This window comes from Hemitrygon akajei, chromosome 13 (genome assembly GCF_048418815.1).
Source record: "Hemitrygon akajei chromosome 13, sHemAka1.3, whole genome shotgun sequence".
Classification (NCBI taxonomy): domain Eukaryota; kingdom Metazoa; phylum Chordata; class Chondrichthyes; order Myliobatiformes; family Dasyatidae; genus Hemitrygon; species Hemitrygon akajei.
The window spans coordinates 99,749,895-99,774,092 of NC_133136.1; the positions used below are offsets into that span (position 1 = coordinate 99,749,895).

The 24,198-nt window shown below is 40.0% G+C and overlaps 1 protein-coding gene across 1 annotated transcript in view; it reads right to left on the reverse strand.

The window, feature by feature from the left end:
- The window catches only part of prss12 (serine protease 12), a 144,075-nt gene that overhangs the window by 33,434 nt on the left and 86,443 nt on the right, over positions 1-24,198 (reverse strand). The window contains exons 5-9 of the mRNA XM_073065160.1: positions 23,894-24,072; positions 22,802-22,943; positions 16,720-16,922; positions 10,312-10,453; positions 2,605-2,810 (exon numbers count right to left, since the gene is read on the reverse strand). Of these exons, the coding sequence (XP_072921261.1) occupies positions 2,605-2,810; positions 10,312-10,453; positions 16,720-16,922; positions 22,802-22,943; positions 23,894-24,072 (872 nt within the window). The remainder of the gene's footprint in view (positions 1-2,604; positions 2,811-10,311; positions 10,454-16,719; positions 16,923-22,801; positions 22,944-23,893; positions 24,073-24,198) is intronic.

The window sequence follows — 24,198 nt, forward strand, 5'->3', positions numbered from 1 at the left end:
TAGCACCTACAGATTATCATAAACTTTAGATCCAACTGTAATTGAAAACATTAGTTTAGATATATCTTATTAATCTGTTTGCTGGGCTGGAGAGAATATTCATTCAGGATAGAATGAGCATACCAGGCTTACGTTCCCAAGAATTTAGAAGAATGAAAGGCCATCTCACTGAAACGTAAACAATTCAGAAACCAATAGATGATGGAAGAATGTATCCACTGGCTGGTAAAGCTCAGTCTCAGAATGAGAAGACAGCAATTTAGAAAGCAGATGTGAGGAGGTTTCTTCATTAGACAGTTTCAGGATGACAGCGTTTACAAGCCCTCAGTAAAAATGCCTGTAGCACCACAAGATGCATTCCCACTGAAAGCAGATCCTCAACGGGACCATGGAATTGTCAAAAGCAATTCATAATAAAGCCTATTTACGAAGAGCATGATCCATGGATCACATTGCCAGTTAGGCACATTTTATCATGTATATATGTGATTTACATCTAAGTTTTGGTGTCCTAAATTTCTGCTGGAGTTTGCTACATACCTACTGGAAATGTTAGTGCACAATTGCTAAATTCTCCCAAAACAATGTTGTGTATTGTAGAATATTTTCTTTATTGCCTTTTCTACATTTGGGCCACCAATCTCCCAAGAAACTTGCAACAGGAAATCAGACCATTTTCAGTGACTTTGAGAAGGTGTATGCAAGATAAAATGAAACCATCATTTTTCAAACAGTTTCAAAGTATAGATGCTGCCTAGAAAATCAGTCATTGGGTGCTTTGAAATATGAACAGAGGAGAAGGTAGTTGGACATATTTTCCTCTGATAGTGCCAGCTGGTAAATGACTACAAGTGCAGAGTATATAGGGAAGAAGAATTGCATATATGTAATAGAGCCTATCTAATTTTCCTCCACATGACTGAATTTCTTCCATTTGTTTCACACATATGATTGCTTATGCTTGAGAGTCACAAACAGAAGAAAACCACCTCAGCATTGATGTAGCCGATGGCTCTGCCAGCAACTGGCTCCTGTTTTGCTAGGGTAAGATCTTTCTATACTCCTGCTAGCTATACTGTTAGAAATAAATGGGAGTCCTGACTTAACCCAAACTCACAACTGAAAAGAAGTAGTTGTGAGTCAGATATCTGCGTTGTCCAATTTTGTACTCTACAGGCCATAGAAATACAATTAATTCTTTTTTTGAATATTACTCAAGTTAATATTTGGTGGGATTGATGTCACATACTTACAAACTATTTTAAAAATCTGCATGATTTAAAACCTGTTTTTGTACAGAATAATCTACTAGCAATTCTCTGCTACTTGCATCACAAAAATTCAGGAATCTCACAGCCTGTAAAAATACACAAATTGTATGTGCATCTTGATAGTAATGTTCTCATGCCAGCAGGCTGGTAATTATAAAGCTCTTTGTCCCAATCATTACAATGAAGTACAGAGAACTCCTTCCGATTTCTCTACTGTGCACCATCAATCATTCAGCACAAAAGCAAAATGCTGTGCATACTAGAAATATGAAAAAAACATTAAGTGCTATGGGTACTTAACAAAGCAGGTACCATCTGTGTAGAGACATCAGACCAAAGGGTCACTGACTGAAACATTAACAAAACTAGCTATTTAGCGCTGCGCCAATGATTGAAAACAGTCAGGTGAATCCTCTCCACATGACCATTTTTTCTGCCTTTTCATTCTAAGGTCATGTACTATTGTCTGGTGCTAGTGTGCTATTCCTTCAGTTCTGACAGCAGGACCAGGTTGCATTGGCTGTGGGTTTCTTCAGGCTCCTAATGTTTGATTAATGGGCATTGTGTTTCTGGTCCTACAGTGTTTCTTTTACCCTGCACACCTTGCCATCTGCTTGGAGTATTCATAAACCCGGTTCAGTGCAGCAGCTACACTTAAGTGTCAGCTGAATCACAGTGACTGCTTTTTGACAAGAGCATACATAGTCAGGGAATGGGTCGGGGTGGGGGCATGAATGAAATAGACAGTCACCACAAATTCTGATGCTCTTTTCCTAGTGATAATATCTAACTAATAACCTTTACTATTCATGCTTCCAAACCTTATGTTGCAATAGTATGTGATAGAAAAATAAATCCAAATACTTAGGGAGCAACAGTACCATAGTTTATTTAATTTTATTCCTCTATTTCACACCCAGTAACCTATCAGATTGAAGGATTAACTTAGTAGATCCATTTAGAGCAATCAAAAATTGTAGCAAATACTCTGCAGTACCTGTAGAGAGGGTAACAAGAAGGGAAACTTCAGGTTAAACTCAATTTTCCAGCAAATGCATTATTTTGCTTATTACTTATTTACAATATTTAAAAATAAACAGAGAATAACAGAAATACTCAAGTAGTTATCTGTGGAGGGATATACAGAGCTAACAAATCAAGTCAATGTCGTTCTGATGAAAATCCACAAACTTAACAAACTAACTTGGTTTCTCCCCACTGAGTTTTTTTCAGAACTTTGTTTTTGTCTCAGATTTCTATCATCTCCTTTATTTTATTTTTTCCTCTCTACTTGGCTAAACATCCTATTTTAAAAAAAGTGACTGATATTCACCTCTGTTGCCTATGCTTGCTGCTGATTTATCACTATAGTCACAGATCACTCCTGCATCCTCACTGTGTCGACAGTTATGTGTTCCAATATCCTGTTTGTGGCAATCTTCCAGTGACTCTTCACTCCCAGTGCATTTCACATTATCCATGTGTATTGGACCCACACCATCTCCAAAATAAGCCAGTGATCTTGCCTTGGCTATGCCCCTTAGAAAAAAATGCAACAGTTAGAAGACATCAGACTTGTATTAGTTTCTTTTTATTATTAACACATTTTCAGCCTTGCTCTTTTCCATGGAAGTGTCATAGTGTTTAAATGATGTTTAACGTTAGCACGCACTGGCCATTCTTCACTGACTGACTACTTTGAAGTCCATGTGCTGACCATAAAAGTTACACGTTTATGCAATTCTACAGTGTAACAAAATGTAGGATTTATGTGCTCCATTCAATCAGATGTCATCTTCATCAATTTGCACTTACTATTCTAGTCTTAAGACATTCCATTGTAATTTTCTCACTGCTGTAGTATATTGCTTGTACAGCTCTCCTCAAGATTAATGATTCAAGGAAGGCTGGAGAGTCTAAGGACTATGATCCCCAAGCATCATTACTTGATCAGACAGGCTAGATCAGTCATTAGATTCATGTCCCTTTTTTTTTGTATGCTCATATCTAGAAATGAGGGCTTACAAATCTGGACAACTAGAGTAAAGGCAAACCTTGCCAAATTCAGAAACACTATCCCCACAGTCTAATTGAATTTGCTTGTTATTAAGCCACTGCTAGTCTGTTCAACATGGTTGCCAGCCTTGGGCTGAGGTAGGGAATCCAGGATCCAATGCCAGAGAGTGGGTAGGGAAGGGTGGGGAAACGAGAATGGAGGTCAGACAGAGCAAAGCCTGGTAAGATTAATCTCAGAGTTAAACTCCCTCCAGGACATGTCCTCTTCTTGTTAGTGCCATGAGGAGGAGCTACAGGGGCTACACTCAACAATTCAAGAGAAACTTCTACCCCTCTGCCATCAGAATTCTGAATGGGCCTGAACCTATGAACACTGTTTTGTTGTTTTGCATTATTTTCTTTTATAATTTATTGCAATTTTACATCTTTGACCTGTACTGCTGCTACAAAACAGATTTCATAACTTACAAGTCACAGGTAATAAACCTGATCCTGACATCAGAAAAACTCTGTGCAACTGGAAAGACAGGGAGAGATTAGGAATGCCTAAAGACATCCGAAAGTCAAGAGGAGATTGAAGAATTCAGCTGGGGATTATAGATGTGGCTGAAAGAGATCAAAAAGAGCCACTTAATAGGTGGATTGGGTGAGGGTGGTGGGGAGGAGGTGTCAGTGGTTGGGAGGGTTAAAAATTGTTTCTTGACCATGAGAATGTTTTACGGATGAGCTGGTGGACTAGATGGATGAACTTCTGCTGATTCTGGGCTACAAGCTGTCCTCAATTTGTTTTAGTTGAAGAGTTTGTAGAAGGAACCTGACTAAGCGGGAATAAACTGAAATGTCAAACAGGAGCAGTACATAGCCTCATCAGAACACTTACATGAGACTGCTGGCTCCAGAGAACAGCTCAATCACCTGCTCCCCCTCTCCCAGTCCCATATAGAGCACTGAGTCTGCACTCTACTTTGAACAACACTTGTGTAAGCCGATGAGTTCTGACATTGCACGTCTTCTTTAAACTCAGTACTTATGTACACTGTTAGCCTTGAATGCTGCTTTACCAGTAGAACCATTGTTTTCCTAGTATCCAAGGGAAGTGAACTGCTTTGATAGATCAATGACAGTCTTAAAATGGAGGGGAACGAGAACTTCGTAAGTCCAGTCAGAGGGAAGGTGGAAACAACTACACATACCAAGTAGCCCACTTATCTTTGCTGCAGGATCCACAACACTAGATATGGGCAACCCACAAACCTGAAAAGGCCTTGTATTCTCATTAAGCCTAATATCTACACAGTTCTGCCATAGGAACAGAACATCATGGCTGTGGTTAACATTTTGTTCAATGCTGCGCCCTTCATAATCAGCACTACTGACACTTGTTGCATCAGGAATCCCTCCAACCCTCCACAAAGAGTTTACTCCCAAACATTCCACCACCACTCCCTACATTGTCAGATCTCTATGGCATCTTGGAATAAATAAAGACTTGCATTTCAATCAGGTGCAAAGTCTGCTAGACTGGATAAAGAGATTCACCATGCCTTCATTTTGATATAGTCCTGGCCTCTTCTGTCAGTCCATTGCCTAGATACAAAACCAAAAGAAGGAAGGCTGGATGTAGCTTTCCAAAGGTAAAGATCTTTAGGCATTCTGAACCCTGACCTCAGGCAGTATAAGCTTTTTTAAATACTGTAAGAAACAAATTCACATTAAACTGATACATCCACTTCCAATGGGTTATGTGTGAATTCACACAGCTACCAGATGAGAAGGTGAAGGAGTTCAAGCAACTTTTGAAACTAAGTAGATTTGTACAAGCTCCATTTCCAGTTTGGCACCATTACATCTGGGTTGTAGAGCCTAATACAGAGACTGGAGAAAGTAATTCAACTAACAAGCACCAACACCGTCACCTTCGGGGCTAAAAAATAAATCAACTGAAAATTCAAAATCTGTGGATGGTGTACTGTCTATAAAAGGATCTTGCTATGAAGTTTAGAGACCTTTGCTTATGGTGCAACCGAGCTTCTATCTGCGAAATGCTGCCCAGAGCAGAGCTTTTTACAGTATTGATAGTAGTCTGAGATTTATCTGAAGAGGCAAAGCTGAGTTCTGCAAAAAGTTGAAATAAAAGCTAAAGAAAAGTTCAGTAAAAGCAGAAATAATTGTGGCATATTTCAGTTCATTTCTGGAGCAGCTGTGATTACCCAACAGTAACCTAATTCTGCTAAAAGCCAGTGGAATTTCCTGCTGTGGGCCTATTTAAAACATTGTTACCAATTTTATTCAAAATAAAATAGTAATTCCTGAGCAGGAAGTAAGAACTCCCAAGAGTACAATTGCTAATAATAGATTCCTTACAAGTCATGAAGTGGTCAGTGAGGCTAGTTATTTATGAATGGTTGACATTTACAGGTTTTGGAACTGTTTGGCAAAAAAGGAACAAGGGACCAGATTATTATAAATATCTCAAGTAAAGTTAGATTCATTTCTGAAAGATTAGGGAATTGAAGGTGATGGTACAGGCTGCAGGACCTCTGTAATTTTCGATCCATGGTTTCTTTTAGGAGTTCAAGAATAAGCAAGAAACTTTGATTTTCATGATCATTTATTTTAAAGTTTATAAAAGATTATAAAAGAGTCTAGCATTTGAATCTAAGTGAGAAGCAAAGCAGAGATTCGTGATTCAATGACAAGAAGGTTGCACCTTTAAAAATCCATTACCTTTATATTTGAGATAACAAAAAATCCTTAGATAACAGAATCTAATCAAAAGATTGTATAATTTAAAAAAACTAGAACACATACTTAATTTGCTAATACTTACCCATTTAAAAAATGAAAAGGTTTATGTAACTGCTATAATGCTTCCTGCTAGTAAGTGGGGACGAATACATCACTAGGGGTGGTTTTGCTGCGTTTGGAAGCCATGATGCACTTTACGGTAATATTTTTGAAAGAAAATTAAACAGAGAGATAACACTACTACACTCAAGGGACACGCGATACACGAGATTGGTTATGTCCGCTACGTCACGCTCTCTGATCGGGTCTACGGACGTATATGCGATCAGACGTTGTCTGAATGGACATTAAGCGGCGCACACTTGTATTCATATTCATTGGTGGGGTAGACATAGTCTTGTGTCCTTCTTTTGATTTTGTCTATGGTTCTGCCCACCAAATTCAGTGCAATGAGACTGTCTTGGAGCTTGTTTTTTCATAAACCTGGTGTCAGATTGTATTTAATTTTCAGGTACAGTACCTATGTCTGTGTGCAATAATGGCTTTTGTTGTGCTCTTCATTTATTTCTATTTTCCCTTCTCGTTATCTTTTTGATGACTTTGATATGCCGCTAATGTGGAGAGGAGGATGGGTACTTCTGTGGATTTCCCTCCCTAGCATCGTTGAAATGCTTCAGCTCATGACAGGCCAAGGTATTGTTACACTGTGTCTTACACCTGGTCATATCAGAATTCTGTCTCTTCCGCTTGCAAGTCACATGGCACCATGGTTTGAGAGCGGTGCAATTTGTTGTTCAACGACTGGCTATATCACAACATGAAATTTACATGCCTCTTATACATTCTGCACTGCACAAGGAAACAGGCAAGGTGGACAGTTTGAATGCCAGCATGATTTCAAGATGTCCAGTATGTCCTATGCACAGAAGCCATCAGCTTTTGTGTTTTCCACTGGATCACAGCATTTCCTTGAATGCAAGGATTTCAGTGTGGGACACCTAGGGAACTTCATGTCAACTACCTATTTCATAAAGGGAAATGATTTATCATTGACATAAGTGACTTTGAGCACACAAAAAAGCACAAAAAATGTAGAAGAAAGCCAAGAAGAAAATAAAGGGGAATTATCCAACATGGTTGTGTCTGAAGACAAGTTTAGCCGCAAATTATTCTTCTCTGCAATGAGTTAGGGCATTTCTTTGGTGTTGTGCTGTTTGCTTTCCTTGATGCTGTTAAAGTTAAACAGACTTTTGTCATTATCGTGTTTTTCTCCTCAGCTCTTTGTAAGTCATTGTTAGAATTGTTTCCACTTCATCAGTTGACCCACTGATGATATACAGTTGTAAGGATTTGGCTTTACCAATAATTTTAGCTGGGCTCCAAGTTTTCATCATATCTTCTACATACACTGCTTGACCTCTCCAAATGTAAGTAAAGATTTGGCATGATTATTGCTGAGTTGGCTCCCTTCAACCTCTGCATCTTGTGGAAAATGCATCTTGCTTTAGAGGATTGTGTTGTATTTCTGGCAGACTGCACATTTTGCTTTAGTAGATGCCAACACAGAAAATAGCTAATCTAGCTTTCAGCTTGTATTTCTGTTTCCCCAGGGGCCTTCATATATCATCTAAAATAACTTTCTTTGTATCTAATGCGTTTAATGATTCTTTTCATAAAAAAGAGAGAAGTGATGATATACTGTGTGGCACTCTCATATCCAGCTTTAGCTTTAGATTAATAGCTGTGGATTTCTTTAATGCACTTTTAAATGCATTTGTTTGAGTCAATTTCATTTTCCTAATGCTTGCCATGCTTATTTATTTATTTATTTATTTATTAATTCAGATACAACGCAGAACAGGCCCTTCTGGTTCTTTGGGCCACACTGCCCAACAATACCTGATTTAACCCGCACCGAATCATGGGACAATTTACAATGACCAATTAACCTACTAGCCAGTACGTCTGTGGGAGGAAACCCAAGCGGTCACAGGGACAAAGTTCAAACTCCTTACAAGCCGCATCGGGAATTGAATGCGTATCGCTGGAACTGTAAAACATTGTGCTTACCACTATGCTACCGCGCCGCCCTAAAAATGAAACTCAAAATGATCACGGAGAATCATCCCAATCTGGGTTCGCAAGACTTTACTTCAGATTGCCAATTACTGCATTATAATTATTGTCAATGACTGCCAATTTGTAACTTTTCTGAATACTTCCGACAATGTTGTTGGTATCCTAGCTCAAGGAGGGCTGAAATCACGTATACTTATGATACAGACATTCACCACACTTCATTGAACTCTGCTTGTGGAAGTTAGATTTTTTTTCTCACTATTGATCTTACCAGTCCCCCACGCTAAATCTTGTGTTAGATTTCCAGTCTTGGATCGGTGGCTCAGCGGCATGTTTAATCTTCCAGACCCCCTTACCACATGGTGACAGAGCGACACAGTACATATGATGTACACAGAATATAGGTAGTTCACCAGTTAATGCAGTCAAAAATTATATAGTACTATCATAATGTCAGAAAAGAGCAAACTATATGTGCACAGCAAAATAAACAGTAATGTGGTCTCATTTTCTACCTGGTAGAACACCTAAACTCACAAAGAGAATTCTGCCATTGAAAATTTTCTCTGTGTTTTATTAATTTACAAATTTAATGGTTGAGTCATGTTGCAACAACAACCTCACACTCAATGTCAGCAAAACTAAGTAATTGATTATGGGTTCAAGGAAGGGAGAGCATGTACCTGTCTTCATTGAATGGTCAGTGGTCAACAGCTTTGAGTTCCAAGGCATTAGCATCTTGGAGGATCTTTCCTGGGTTCACCACATTGATGCAATTACAAAGAAGACACACAGGCAGCTCCATTTTGATAGGAGCTTGAGGAGATCTGGTATGTCACCAAGGATCCTTTCAAATTTTCATAGATGTACAGAATGGTGGAAAGTATTCTGACTGGTTGCATAGCATAGAATCACAAGATGATGCAGAGTGTTGTAGGCACAACACCCCCACCATCAAGGACATCTTTAAAAGGCAGTGCCTGGAGAAGATGGCATCCATCATTAAAGGACCATAACCATCCAGACATGCCCTCTTCTCATTATTTCCATAAGAAAGGAGCTACAGGAGCCTGAAAACCCAACCTCAGTGATACAGAAACCATGTCTACCCCATCACCATCAGTTTTCTGAATGGTCCATGAAACTGTAAATTATTATTCCTTTCTTGCACTATTTATTTACAGTACATTGTAATTTAAAGCAAAAATATTTTAGAGTTACGGCACAGTAACAGGCTCTCCAGGTCCAATGAGCCTGCAGCACCCAAATATACCCATGTGACTAATTAACCTAGTAATCTGTACATCTTTGGATTGTGGGAGGAATCCAGAGCACACGGAGGAAATGCAAGTGGTCACGGGGAGAATGTACAAACTCGTTACAGGACAGTGGAGGAACTTATGACATTACATAGACCTGCTGCCACAAAACAACAAATTTCACTTCATGTAAGACAATGTACGGAATGTGATTTTGTTTCTGATTTAAATAGCCACAAATGATGTAATTTTTTTGGCTTAAACAATACGGCAAAGACTAAATAAACTTCTCCAGGAGAGTTGGTGAAAGAATGATTGATGACCAGAATACCAGGCATACTTCCACTTTTCTTCTTCAAAATGGTGCCACATGATCTTTAATATTTAGCTTACAGAGCAGATGTTGCATCAACCAAAAGACAGCATTGTACTCCCAGAATGTACTCTTGTGGTAAACTCTGGAATGACATTTGGATGCAAAGCCTCCAGAGGAAAAATAAGGTTGAGTCACTGAACAACAGCTGGCACATATAGATGCTAATTTCCTAGGGATTTAGTTAATGTTTTGCTGAAGATATGTTGAATTATCAGGAAAATCCCCATGGAAAATCCAAGTTCTGATTTTTTAAATTTCCTCTTTCATTTTTATGCATTGAATTTTATTGTTTTGATGTTTATGCATGTTTCAAAATAAAGAAGAATTTAAGAAACACTAGGTTGCACATTATTTTGGTTTCATTTTCTATCTGTTTGAAAATTAAAATCACAACAGGAGTTCTAGAAGAAAATTCAATGCCTCTTAAAAATTTCTCTGGCTATCATGGGCAAAAATGATGTAACTTTTTTGCTTAAACAATTAGCTGGGAAAATGTTTTAGGTTAGTCTGAATGGCTCCCTTGACATTTACAGCAACTGTCTCTGATCTTGCTGTTACTTACTTGTATCCCAACTGACGGCAGACCACAGCAGCATCCTTGTCAGTCCATCCATCATCACAAATGGTTCCCCACTGGCCATTGATAAAAATTTCAACACGTCCTTCTTTCTTATTCTCACCATCCATCAGTCTGATAGGAGGACCTGTAAGACAGCAAGTGCATAAATGAGCCAAGATTTAAAAACAGCATGAGCCTGAAACTCCGACTGAATCTTAAACATGTTTCTGGTGGAATTGCCAAGTGAGGATCACAGAAGTGTTTGGTGAAATAATGGTCATTTTCCACAGCCACTGTGGGGGCCTAGATAATGATATGAAGATGGGGAGAGAGCAGGGGCAGCATATATTCCATGATTAGCAACTTTCAGTTACAATTCTCACTATCTGAAGGATGATGTTCAAGTCTCCTTTAAGGACACAGAATTTTTACAGAAAGCATAATTATTTCAAGCCAAGATAAATCAGTTAAACCAGAGTTCTATGTGAGAAACCTTCAAGATGTTCACCATCACAGATTCAGCCACACCAACCTGCTATCTGCAGTAGCCAGGCCTCCATCAGAAGGGCATGGGCACAAGCTACCAAAAGAAGTCAAACTTTGGGGCAGAGTCTGGATCTGTTCCTTTCTGCTTCACTCCCACCAACTCAATGCAAAATGTCCCACCTGATTATATCTGGAATTATGCTCACCACTCAGAGTCTTGTGCACAGGCAAAAGTATTACCCAACATTTCCAGAGCAAATTAACATTCACAGAAAATGTATCATAGGAAATTAGTCAAAAAGTCCTGAGGTAAGGAAATTGTAAGTTAAAGTGACCTTACCTCAATAAAGAGAATATAACCAATTATCATCCTCAAATATTTTACATATCTCCATGACAACAATAGAAAACCTTAGTTTGTGGATAAACTGTTTACTAAAGACATTCCCTTAGGGGGTGATGTCTCTGAAGATCACTTGGAGTATTGTGTAACTCATTGACCAGAATCTGCATGACCTTTTCATTGCTCCTACTGCACTCTCTGTTTGCTTCATGGCTATAGGAATGTGTGTATAAGTGAGTTTGCCTTTAAGAGCTAACTTCTCTCTCTGCTGCCTAGGGAGCAATGTAACAGGAAGTCCTGTCGGTATTCTTGGAGATCTATTTTAACGCTTGCTTCTGAGTCTAAATCACCTGAATGTCATTTCTGAAGTAGATCAACAGTTGATTGAGAATTGGAGAAAAAGATGGACCATGAGAGTAAACATAAAAGTAGATGCAAGTATGTAATAAGGAAAAAAAAGATTAATGAGGGCAAATACAGGTCTCTTCCAGTTAGAAACATAAGAATGCAAGGGCAACAAACAAATTCAAAGTTCAAATTAAAATTTATTATCAGAGTACATACATGTCACCACATACAACCCTGAGATTCATTTTCTGCAGGCATACTTAGCAAATCTATAAACTGTAACTGTAAACTATAAACGTCAGGTACTGTTAACTGTAGACAAACTGTACAAATGCAGATATAAATAAACAGCAATAAATAACAAACATGAAATAGCAAAAAATAGCCATTAAATGAGTATAGCTAACCCGTTTTGTTCAAGATCCTGATGGTTGAGGTGTAGTAAAAGTTCTTGAACCTGATGGTGCAAGTCCTGAGGCTCTTGTACTTCTGCCTGATGGCAGCAGCACGAAAAGAGCATGGCCTGGTAGAGAACTTAAACAAATACCTTGGTTCTATCTACCCAAAAAACAATTCCATAATTCATTGGGAGATTATTTGTGTTTAAGTGTGTAATAAACAAAATAGAATGTCATGATTAGTTTAAAAACTGCTGAAAAACACAATGCCAATAAATCCAAAGAATGTGACAAACTACATCTAGAACACTAAAGGATGTAACCAGGAAGAGCTCAAAGCTCTCTGTTTCTTTCTGGACACCAGACCCAATCAGTTCCCTTTCACCTGCGCCTAGTTGAACTTGTCCTCACTCTAAATAATTTCTCCTTTGGCTCCTCCCACTTCCTTCAAACAAAAGGTGTAGCCATGGGCACTCACATGGGTCCGAGCTATGCCTGCCTGTTTGTCGGCTACATGGATCAGTCTATGTTCCGAGCCCACAGTGGTGACTGTCCCGCACTTTTCCTACGCTACATCAACGACTGCATTGGTGCTGCTTCCTGCACCCATACTGAACTTGTCGATTTCATCCTCTTTGCCTCCAACTTAAACTCTGCCCTCAAATTCACCTGATCCATTTCCGACACTTCCCTTCCCTTTCTTGATTTCATTGTCTCTATCTCTGGAGACAGCTTATCTGTCAGGGTCTATTATAAACCAATGGACTCTCACAAATACCTGGACTATAACTCATTCCACCCTGCTACTTGTAAAAATGTCATCCTCTTCTCTCAATTCCTCTGTCTCCACCGCATCTGCTCTCAGGATGAGACTTTTCATTCTAGAATGAAGGAGATATCCTCCTTTTCCAAAGAAAGGGTCCTCCCTTCCTCCACCATCAATGCTGCCCTCAGCTCTACCTCTTCCTTATCACGCACGTTTGCTGTCACCCCATTTCCTCGCCACCGTATCGGGGATCATGATCCTTTTATCCTCACCTAACACCCCAAAACTTCCGCTACCTCCAACTGGATCCCACCATCAAACACATCTTTCCTCCCCCCCGCCCCCTCACTTTCTGCTTTCCACAGGCATCGCTCCTTACACGACTCACTTGTCCATTCATCCATCCCCACAGATCTCATTCCTGGCACTTACCTTTGCAAGTGGAACAAGTGCTACACCTGCCCCATGCCTCCTCCCTCACTACCATTCAGGGTCCCAAACAGTTCTTCCAGGTGAGGTGACAATTCACCTGTGAGTCTGTTGGGGTCATGTACTGTGTTCACTGCTCCTGGTGTGACCTCCTGTATAATGGTGAGACCTGACGTAGGTTGAGAGACCACTTCACTGAGCATCTACCCTCCGTCCGCCAGAACAAGTGAGATTTCCCAGTGGCCACCCATTTTAATTCCACTTCCCATTCCGTCCGGTATGTTCATCCATGGCCTCCTCCATTGTTGTGTTAAGGCCACACTTACAGGTCGGAGGAACAACATCTTATATCTCGTTTGGGTAGCCTCCAACTTGACGGCATGAACACCAATTTCTCAAACTTCCAGTAATGCCTCTCCCACTTCACCATTTCCCATCCCCTTTCCCCTCTCTCATGTTATCTCCTTGCCTGCCCCTCGTCTCCCTCTGGTGCTCCTCCCCCCTTTTTCTTTCTGCTATGGCCTTCTGTCTCTTTCACCAATCAACTTCTTAGCTCTTTGCTTCATCCCTCCCCCCCAAGTTTCACTATCTCCTGGTCTCCTGGTGTTTCTCCCACCCCCCCCCCCCCCCACTTTTCAATTCTACTCCTCAGCTTTTTTTCTACAGTCCTACCAAAGGGTTTCAGCCTGAAATGTTGACTGTGCTATTTTCCATAGATGTTGCCTGGTCTGCTAAGTTCCTCCAGCATTTTGTGAGTGTTGTTGGAATGAATTCTAGTTTTTCTTTCTGTCATTCTCCTTGTCATTCCTAACAATCCCTAATGCTTACTAACATTTATACAGTTTTGCTACAAATTAACAGTATGCTTTCAAATTCATCTGGTCCATTTCCATCACCTCCCTCCCCTTTCTCGATCTCTCTATCTCTAGAGACAGTTTATCTACTGATGTCTAGTACAAAGCCACATAGTCTCACAACTACCTGGACTATTCCTCTTTCCACCCTGTTACTTGTAAAAATGCTATCCCCTTCTCTTAATTCCTCCATCTCCAATGCATCTGCTCTCAGGATGAGGCTTTTCATTCGAGAATGAAGGAGATGTCCTTCTTCAAAGAAAGAGGCTTTCCTTCCTCCACCATCAACACTGCCCTCAACCGCATCTCTTCCACTTCACACATGTCTGCTGTCAACCCATCCTTCCACCACCCCTCCAGGGATAAGGTTTCTCTTGTCCTCATCTACCACCCCACCAGCCTCTGTGACAAGCACATAGTTCTCCGTAACTTCCGCCCCCTCCAACGGGATCCCACCACCAAGCACTTCTTACCCTTCCACCTGCCCCCTACCCATTTTCTGCTTTCCACAAGGATTGCTCCCTAAGCGACTCCCTTGTCCATTTGTCCCTCCCTAGTGATCTTCCTCCTGGCACTTATCCTTGCAAACGGAACAAGTGCCCCTACACCGCCTCCCTCACTACCATTCAGGGCCCTGAACAGTTCTTCCAGGTGAGGCAACACTTCACCCGTGAATCTGTTGTGGTCATATAGTGTGTTCAGTATTCCTGGTGGGGCCGCCTGTATATCAGCAATACCCAATGTACATTGGGAGACTGTTTCATCGAGCACTTATGCTCTATCTGCCAGAAAAAGCAGGATCTCCCACCCATTTTAATTCCACTTCCCATTCCCATTCCAATATGTCTATCCATGGCTTCCTCCACTATTGTGATGAGGCCCCTCTTAGGTTGGAGGAACAACACCTTACATTCCACCTTGGTAGCCTCCAACCTGAAGGTATGAACATCAATTTCTTGAACTTCCGGTAATGCCCACTACCCCTTCACCATTCCCCATCCCCTTTTCCCTCTCTTGCCTTATCTCCTTACCTGTCCATTACCTGCCTCTGGTTCTCCTCCCCATTTTTCTTTCTTCCATGGCCTTTTGTCCTCTTCTATCACACTCCACCTTCGCCAGCCCAGTATCTCTTTCACCAATCAACTTCCCAGCTCTTTACTTCATCCCTCCCCCTTCAGGTTGCACCTGTAACCTTGTGTTTCTCTCTCCCCTCTCCCACCTCTTAAATCTACTCCTCAGCTACTTTTCTCCAGTCCTGCATGAGACGTTGACTGTGCTCTTTTCCATAGATGCTGCCTGGTTTGCTGAGTTCCTGCGGTATTTTGTGTGTGTTGCTAAGATTTCCAGCATCTGTAGATTTTCTCTTGTTTAACCATGGAAATGAAAGTATTGATTGCCATCATCCAACAAGCAATAGATATGGAATTGTTCCTGCAGAATAGAGGCTCCCAAGTTTTATCCCATTGTTTAATAAAGGAGTTAAGTATATATACTTAACTTATTTACTAAACCCCTTTATATGTATTTACTTATTGTAATTTAGTTTTTTTAAATATTTATCATGTATTGCATTTTACTGTTGCCATAAAGTTAACAAATTTCATGACATATTCTGGTGACATTAAACCTGATTCTGAAATACAGTGAAGAAAACGGTAGCAGGAATATTGTTAATAGTCTACCATTATAAAGGAAATTGTAACAGAACTCTGGCCACATTATTTATGGGATTAGAAAAAGTCATCAAAGATTTATGAAAAGGCTATCATGTTTGAGAAACCTACTGGAATTTCTTTGAGGATGTGTGGTGAACTACATATACCTGTCTGGACACGCCCCCCCGCTGACTGCTCCTGAGGCTCCTCCCACTGACCGTGGCTCCTCCCACAGACCCCGGTATAAAGGCGATTGGGGCCTGAGCCCTGCCTCTCAGTCTCCAGGATGTAGCATGGTGGTCAATTGCTGCTTGTTCTTTCTTCCAGTCAATAAAAGCCGATATCTCGCCTCATGTCTCAGAGAGTTATTGATGGTGCATCAGGATGTGACTGGTAAAATTAATAAAGGAGAAAGAGAGTAAGTGGTATATTTGGATTTTCAGAAATCTTTTGGAAAGATCCCTCATAGAAATGTGAGTAAAATTAAAGCACATTTGATTCAGGGTAAGATACTGGTTTGGACTAAATACTAGCAGATGGTCAAGTATAAGTGGATCTTCCTCAGGGTGGTGAGCATGAACAACTTATGGGATAGCACAGTGACCATTGCTTGGGCTTCAATTATTGACGGTGTACATCAGTGATTTGGCAGAGGAAAATGAATGTAATATTTCTAAAATCGCCAATTGATAGTTCTGTGGAGCAGTACAGTTAACAGTTACTGTCAGTGGGGTTGTTAGAAATCAAGGAAATAGGAAAAGGTGTAGGCCTAATAATCCCTGAACCAGCGCACCATCAAATACAAAGCCAGCTGATCCCCAAACTCATTCAAACTGATTCCATATCCCACCCAATCCTCATATTCATTAATTCCTTAGTCTTGGTCTTGAATATATTCAACATCTTTCACCTAAAATATACAATCCTTGTGATAATTTTTTGTTACCTTAGTCCAAAATAAATCCCATGTCTTTTATTGAGGAATGAAACATTTACTGGTGTGTAAACTGAAACATTTTGTGGTGCTGCAAGAAATACACAGAAAATGGGGTTATTGTCCTTGGAACTTCTGAGTCAAGCTGTCAATTGTAGAACTGTAAACAGTGCTGAGACTCTCCTAAGCAATGCTCACCAAAGGGGATTTCCTGGATGTCGTTTGCAGCAGTGAATGTGCAGATGACAGTTACGTCCTCTTGGTGACCGCAGTCATGTTGACCCCAATCATTTCTAGGGCACAAAATTAGTGATGACTCCTGACCAGAACAATTGACATCATCCAGGTGAATAGGTCCAGAACCACGTTCAAATTGACCCACCAGAGGCTTCTGTGCATACCTGTGAAAGCAGGAAGACATAACTGCATCACTGCAAGCTTGTTGAGAAGTTGAGATTTTGGAGGATCTTGGGTCAGTTTCCAAATGCCGAACCATAAGGAAACCACATCCATTTGAAGCTTATCCTGGCAACCCGGGAACACAGCTTTAAGAATGGGCCAGTTGTGTGAGGCTTTTAAATGGCAGAATCAAATCAGAAGGTAAATCACATACTACGTTCACTGCAATATTAATGAAAGATGATCAGATACTTTCATATCAGTTGATTAAATCAGTTAGAAGTTGAGCAGTCTAGACAAAGAAGGCCTTGTTTTCCATTCTGGCCTCTTTTGAGTTACCCAGTCTTGCCTGATGTGCAACAAATGGCCTTAGTGCAATGTATGTGCCAAAGAATATAAACTGTTTTTTATTCCTGTACAGTACCTGAAAACTTTTCCGCCAATTTTGCATGCAAACCTGACAGTCAGTCTAATGTGCTGATATTTACAATCAATCGATTATTGATGTGAACTGTCAGTCACATATCGTTAAAGTCCACTCAGAGATGACACTGGAAGATGGCTAGCATCCTTAAAACTATCTGCTAGTAATGCTTTAGCCAATTAGCATTAAATCCTGCTCACCTGACCTGAAACATCTAGCAGTTGAGTATCATCCATTTTATCTGCCGGAAGTGTTTTTCACCATCATCCTGGTAGTGGTGTACATTCTGCCACTGGCCAACGTCAGGCAGACACTGGGGAAGCTGAGCACCACGAACAGCAGTCACAAAACAGTGTACACTAATGTGGAGGATTTCAACCACGCAACTTGAGAGAGTCTCTGACCAACTATCACCAACATATCACCTGTGGAACCAGAGGAGCCAATAAAATTGACTACTGTTACACCACCATCAAGAATGTTGTTGGTAGAATTTCAGGTGGTGACAAGAGGGCATACAGGAGTGAGATATGCCAACTAGTGGAATGGTGCCGCAGCAACAACCTGGCACTCAATGTCAGTAAGACAAAAGAGCTGATTGTGGAATTCAGGAAGGGTAAGATGAAGGAGCACACACCAATCCTCATAGAGGGATCAGAAGTGGAGAGAGTGAGCAGCTTCAAGTTCCTCAGTGTCAAGATCTCTGAGGATCTAACCTGGTCCCAACATATCAATGTAGTCATAAAGAAGGCAAGACAGTGGCTATACTATATTAGGAGTTTGAAGAGATTTGGCATGTCAACAAATACACTCAAAAACTTCTATAGTTGTACCGTGGAGAGCATTCTGACAGGCTGCATCACTGTCTGGTATGGAGGGGCTACTGCACAGGACCAAAAGAAGCTGCAGAAGGTTATAAATGTAGTTAGCTCCATCTTGGGCACTAGCCTACAAAGTATCCAGGACATCTTCAGGGAGCGGTGCCTCAGAAAGGCAGCGTCCATTATTAAGGACGTCTAGCACCCAGGGACTGCCTTTTTCTCACTGATACCAACAGGCATGAGGTACAGAAGCCTGAAGGCAGACACTCAGCAATTCAGGAACAGCTTCTTCCCCTCTGCCATCTGATTCCTGAATGGACATTGAAGCTTTGGACACTACCTCACTTTTTTTTAATATACAGTATTTCTGTTTTTTTGCACATTTAAAAAAATCTATTCAATACACATAATTGATTTACTTGTTTATTTATTATTATGTTTTATTTATTATTATTTCTCTCTGCTAGATTATGTATTGTATTGAACTGCTGCTGCTAGGTTTCACATCACATGCCTGTGACAATAAACCTGATTCTGATACTGATCCTGAATGCTTACTGTGCCATCCAATGCCCGTACTTGGGAAGGTTCAATCACCTGGTTGTACTTTTACTTCCAGTATACAGACAGAGACTGAGAACCGCTTGAGGAGCACCAAGGGGATTTGGAGGAGTGCTTACAGGATTGCTTTGAGTCAGTGGTCCGGACAATATTCATCTTTGAATTTGAATGACCATGCCACAGATGCCACTGACTTAATCAAGAACTGAGTGGATGAGTGTGTGCCTTCAAGAACGTACCGGACTTACTCAAGCCAAAACCAGGGTGAACAAAGAAATTCACAGTCTGCTGTGGGGTAAATCTGTGCCGATCAAGACCGCTGATCCAGAACTATAACAGAAATCCAGCTACAACCTACAGAAAGCTATTTTAAGAGTGAAAGAACAATTCTGATTTAATGCAAACATGAGGAAATCTGCAGACGCTGGAAATTCAAGCAACACACACAAAATGCTGGTGGAACGCATTTTCCGATTGAAATTAGATTGGGGAAGGAAACTATGAATGAACAACTTCTAACTAGTGTCAGTCGAATACACTCGATGCCACGTCATTCTTAGTGTGAACAATTTTCAAACAGCATCAGTTGTGTGTGATCAAGAAGTGATGATCTTTGTCACTGATAGCTGGCAAGAAATAAGCAGTAAGACAATTCAGAACTGTTTTGCTCACTGCTGTTTCAAGCATTCAAGCTTGGAGATTCCAGAAATGACCAGGAGTGAAATTAAAATTATTTCAGTACCTCAACAAGTTAGGAGTTATGAAGAATTTGAAGGTATTGACAGCCATAGTGAAGGTTACAATGAGGATGAAGGTTTGGAGGGTGTAATTATCGACAGCATTATCTGAACTGGTTTTCTTCTGGGCTGATGTTGTTCATTGCACACACTGGATGAATTTCTCAGTTGATAACTATTAGGAACTAATACATAGAGTTATAGTACTACAGTACTATTAGTAGTGTTCTAATTTGTTTTGTATTCCTTTAAATACATAATTTGTTAGTCAATTTGTCTTTTTTATACCCTCTTGACTATTTCCACGAAACTTCAGCTAACTGGTACAGCCGCTTAACTGGGCCAAAATATACTGGAGCTGCCATGTCCAATTAACCAGAATCCATTGTATATATTTCTTAATGTAATTTACAGTATTTTAGAATTATGTATTGCACTGTATTGCTACAGTAAAGCAACACTGTACTACATATGCCAGGGATATCAAACCTGATTCTGAGAATTAGAAAGAGTGAAAAGGATGTAGCATAAAAATTCAGCAAGCAATGGGTGTGGGACATAATATTCCTTGAGACTCTTCAGCCACTCACCAGGTTCATTAACTCCACTTTCCTGGACAGCAGCTTGGTTCACTTGATATCCAAAATTCCATTAACCATTTATCAAAGTAGAGTCATAGTGTAATACAGAATTGAAGGAGGCTCTTCTGTCAATCGTCCATGCCAACAAGAATGCCTATTGAAGTTGGTCTCAGATGCCTATATCCCTCACATCTATCTAAAGCTTTTCTATCAAGTACATGTCCAAATATATTGTATGTTCTAATTGTACATGCCTCTGTAACCTTCTTCAGCAGCTCATTTCAAATACCTACCATCTTCTGTGTGAAGAAACTGCTCTCTGAAATCTTTCCCCTCCTCCCTTAAATCTGTGCCCTTTAGTTTTAAGTACCCCTACTCTGGAGGAAAAGACTGTAAACATTCACTTATCTATACCCCTCATGATTTTATCTACCTCTAATAGTTCACCCCTCAGCTTTCTACACTGCAGGGAAAAAGGGTCCCAGCAAATCAAACCTCTCCACATAACTCCAATCCCAGCAACATCCTTGTGAATCTTTTTTGTACCCTTTCCTAGTTAGTGGTATTCATTATGCTAACGAGAACTGTGCACAATACTCTATGTCATTATCATCATCATCACTATGTGCTGTGTTGTATGCCATTGGCGATCATGGTCTTTAATCTGCGAGGGATCATGGACCTCTTCCACACTATTGTTCTTATTCTTTTCTCTATCCCTGCCCATGACTGTTCTTGGCAAAATTATTCTACAGAAGTAGTTTGCCATTGTCTTCTTTTGGGCAGTGTCTTTACAAGATGGGTAACCCCAGCCATTATCAACACTCTTCAGAGATTGTTTGCCTGGTGTCAGTGGTTGCATAACCAGGACTTGTGATATGCACCAGCTGCTCATACGGCCATCCACCATCTGCTCTCATGGCTTCACGTGACCCTGAGTGGCTAAGCATTTGTTACACCTTGGCAAGAGTGACCTGCAGGCTAGTGCCTTACATCCTAATGTATCCTAAAATACTGCATGTAGGTTCACCAATAAGTTGTACATTTGCAACAAGACATCCCAATTCCTGTACTCAATACCTTGACTGATGAAATGCCAATTGTCTTCCCTACCTCCCTTCTACGTGTGTCTGTGTATCTGTAGACTTGGTTCTCTCTGTACTGAAACACAGTCCAGGGCATAACTCCTACCGCAGTATATCTTTCCAAAATGTAGTTTGAGTTAAATTCCATCTGCTATTCCTTAGTCCATCCACTTCCTCAATGGATTTAATTCTTGTTGTAATCCTAGAAAACCTTTCTCTCTGTCCACACACTATCATTTTTGGTGTCATCTGCAAACCATGTTAATGACATTGTCATCCAGATCATTAATATAGATGACAAACAACGGGGGACCTAGCATATCCTTTTGGCATATCTCTAAACATAGGCCTCTAATCTTCTACGACCATCCTCTGTTTCCTACCAGTTACCAACAGAGGCAGTACGGTAGCAGAGCATCAGCATTTGTGGTTCAGTTCCCACCACTGTCTGTAAGAAGCCTGTATGTTCTCCCTGTAACCATATGGGTTCCTCCATGTGCTCTGGATTCCTCCCAAAGACAATTGAGTTAGTATGTTGTGGACATGCTATGTTGGCGCATGGTGGCACTTGTGGGCACATCCTCAGATCGTTGATCCTTGATGCAAATGGTGTATTTCACTGAAAGTTTCAATGTTTTTATGTACATGTGACAGATAAAGCTAGTCTTTAAGCCAATTTTGTATTCAATTGAGCATCTCACCCTGAATCCCATCTGATCTAACCTTGTAAACAATCTCATGAAAAGATGCCCTGCCTCTGAATGAAAAAAATACTCATCTTGGTCCAAGATAGACAGTCCAACTTCTTTACTTCCCATCCAGGGAAAACCTCTCAGAAGCTATCCTGCTTTATGCATTCTAGTAAGATAGCATAATTTTCTAAACCAGATGATATAATCCCTTCTTACTCAATGTTTTTTTTTTCATAAGGACAACCTTCTTATCACATTCATCAGGTCTGGCAGCATCTTTTAAAAGAGTTAGCTTTTCAGGTCAAAGAGGCCTCATTGGCACCGATTTCACACTGATCTAACTGAAAAAATAATAGACATCCTCATTGCTTTGATGAAGATTTTTTTAAATCTAAAATATCAAATCTATTTTTCTTTCCATAGATACTTCCTGAGTGCTTCCAGCATTTTCTATTTTCATTTCATAATTCCAGCATTTTTATTATTTTAACTCAAAAATTAGTTCTTTATTCCTACATTATGTTTTCAGTCAATTAGCTAATCTACAATTTATAATACTACATTATCTTCAATTCCATGCAGCCTAATGTTGTGCTGCACTGCATCAAGCACCTCTTGAAAATTCAAGTTTTCCTCTTGTTAGGTTTTGTAATTCTTAATGACAATTATGGACCATAAAATATTTGCCTACATCACCTGCTAACCACAGTTAAAAATAGCATTTCTAATTAAATTTAATTGAGCAACCTTATCTATTAACTTGCTGTAATATTCACGGTTCATTCAAATCTAGCATTCCTGTTGTGTGATTCCCCACGTGAAGCCTTTGACTATATTATATGCAGGAAAGCAAAAGGCATTTTCACACTGAAATAATTAAACAAACAAAATGATGCCACATCCTCAGTATGGTTTTAATTTTCTATCTAACTCTCAGCTTTCTATTTTCTTTTCATTTGATGGGAAAACTCCTGGAGTACCTGAATCCCAGTTGCTGGCAAACTACTTGGGCATTCTGCTCTGTCCAGCCATCATCACAGACCGTTCCCCACTGGCCACTATAAAATACCTCAAGCCGTCCTTCGTGGCTGCCCCCTCCTCCGACCAGGCGTAGTGCACCGTCTGAACAAGACAACAAAAGCCAAGAATGAGGATACATGGCTGACAATAAAAGTGGCAAAGCACTGTTATGTAATGGCATTAATATGATTTCCAGCATCAACTGGAATATAATCATGCCATTACAGCAACTGAAAGATTTATTTTACAAAATGTACTAATAGTCAAGGAAAACTGGTTAGGTATCATCTTTAATACTGAGTCCTACGAATAAATTCACTGGGGGCTTGCAGTTTTAAAGCTGTAGTTTTCTCCTCTGGAAAATCAGATTTGTTACAATTGATGCATTTCATTCACTCTATTCAAGAGGTCTCTAAGTGACCATTGGAAACAGATGTTGTATACATATGTGAGGCTATCTGTTACATTCACGAACTTTTATTGCCTAATACATGGACAAAGGATTCCTTTATGTATTTGATAAATACAAAAGAAATTAATCTTTCTCTTTCCACAATGAATTCACAAGACAGAAATTAAGAACAACAGCAACCCTTCAGGGCATTTCATATTCGACATTGTTAGAGATAATCTCACATTCTGTACTGGAATTGAAATACACCCACATGTTAATGCTCTCCAACTGCTGCTGTGGGATGTTTCTTTTCAGAATTCTGTGCCAATTTATCACAATCTGCTCTTTTCTATCAAAAGTGAAAAATCCAGGAACTAAACATGGTATACAAAACACCACCCTGGAATCATTTGTGTTTACCTAGTCCTAGGCCTAGAACACATGTTTTTCTCCTACCATAACCACAGGGACTTACCATCATACCATTTTAAAAATGATTTTATACTATATATGTACAGAAAATAAAACAGAATTTAATTTAAACTGTACAACAATTTACATGCTGAAAAATAACTTGTAAACCTCCATTCAATATATGGCCATCCATTTTTCTAAATACTGTATAATTATAATTGTATTATTTTGGTGTAATACCTACCCCTCAGAGGATTGCAGGTTACACCTGCATCTTCCTTGTGCCCACAGTTGTGCTCTCCCCACAAACTCTTGGGACACTGGTCTATAGACAGTTCATTGCCTGTACACTGTACATCATCCAGCAATATTGGACCAGATCCTTCTCCAAAAAATGCTAATGTGTGCGCCTTGGCTGGAGTACTGTGGTGGTAGAGATACAAATAGCAAATAAATATTCAAAATATGCAATATGGTTCCATTATTTTTCTTACTTTAGCTATCAGATATCCTGAGAGATATCCCTACAGTGCTTCAATGTTACAGTGG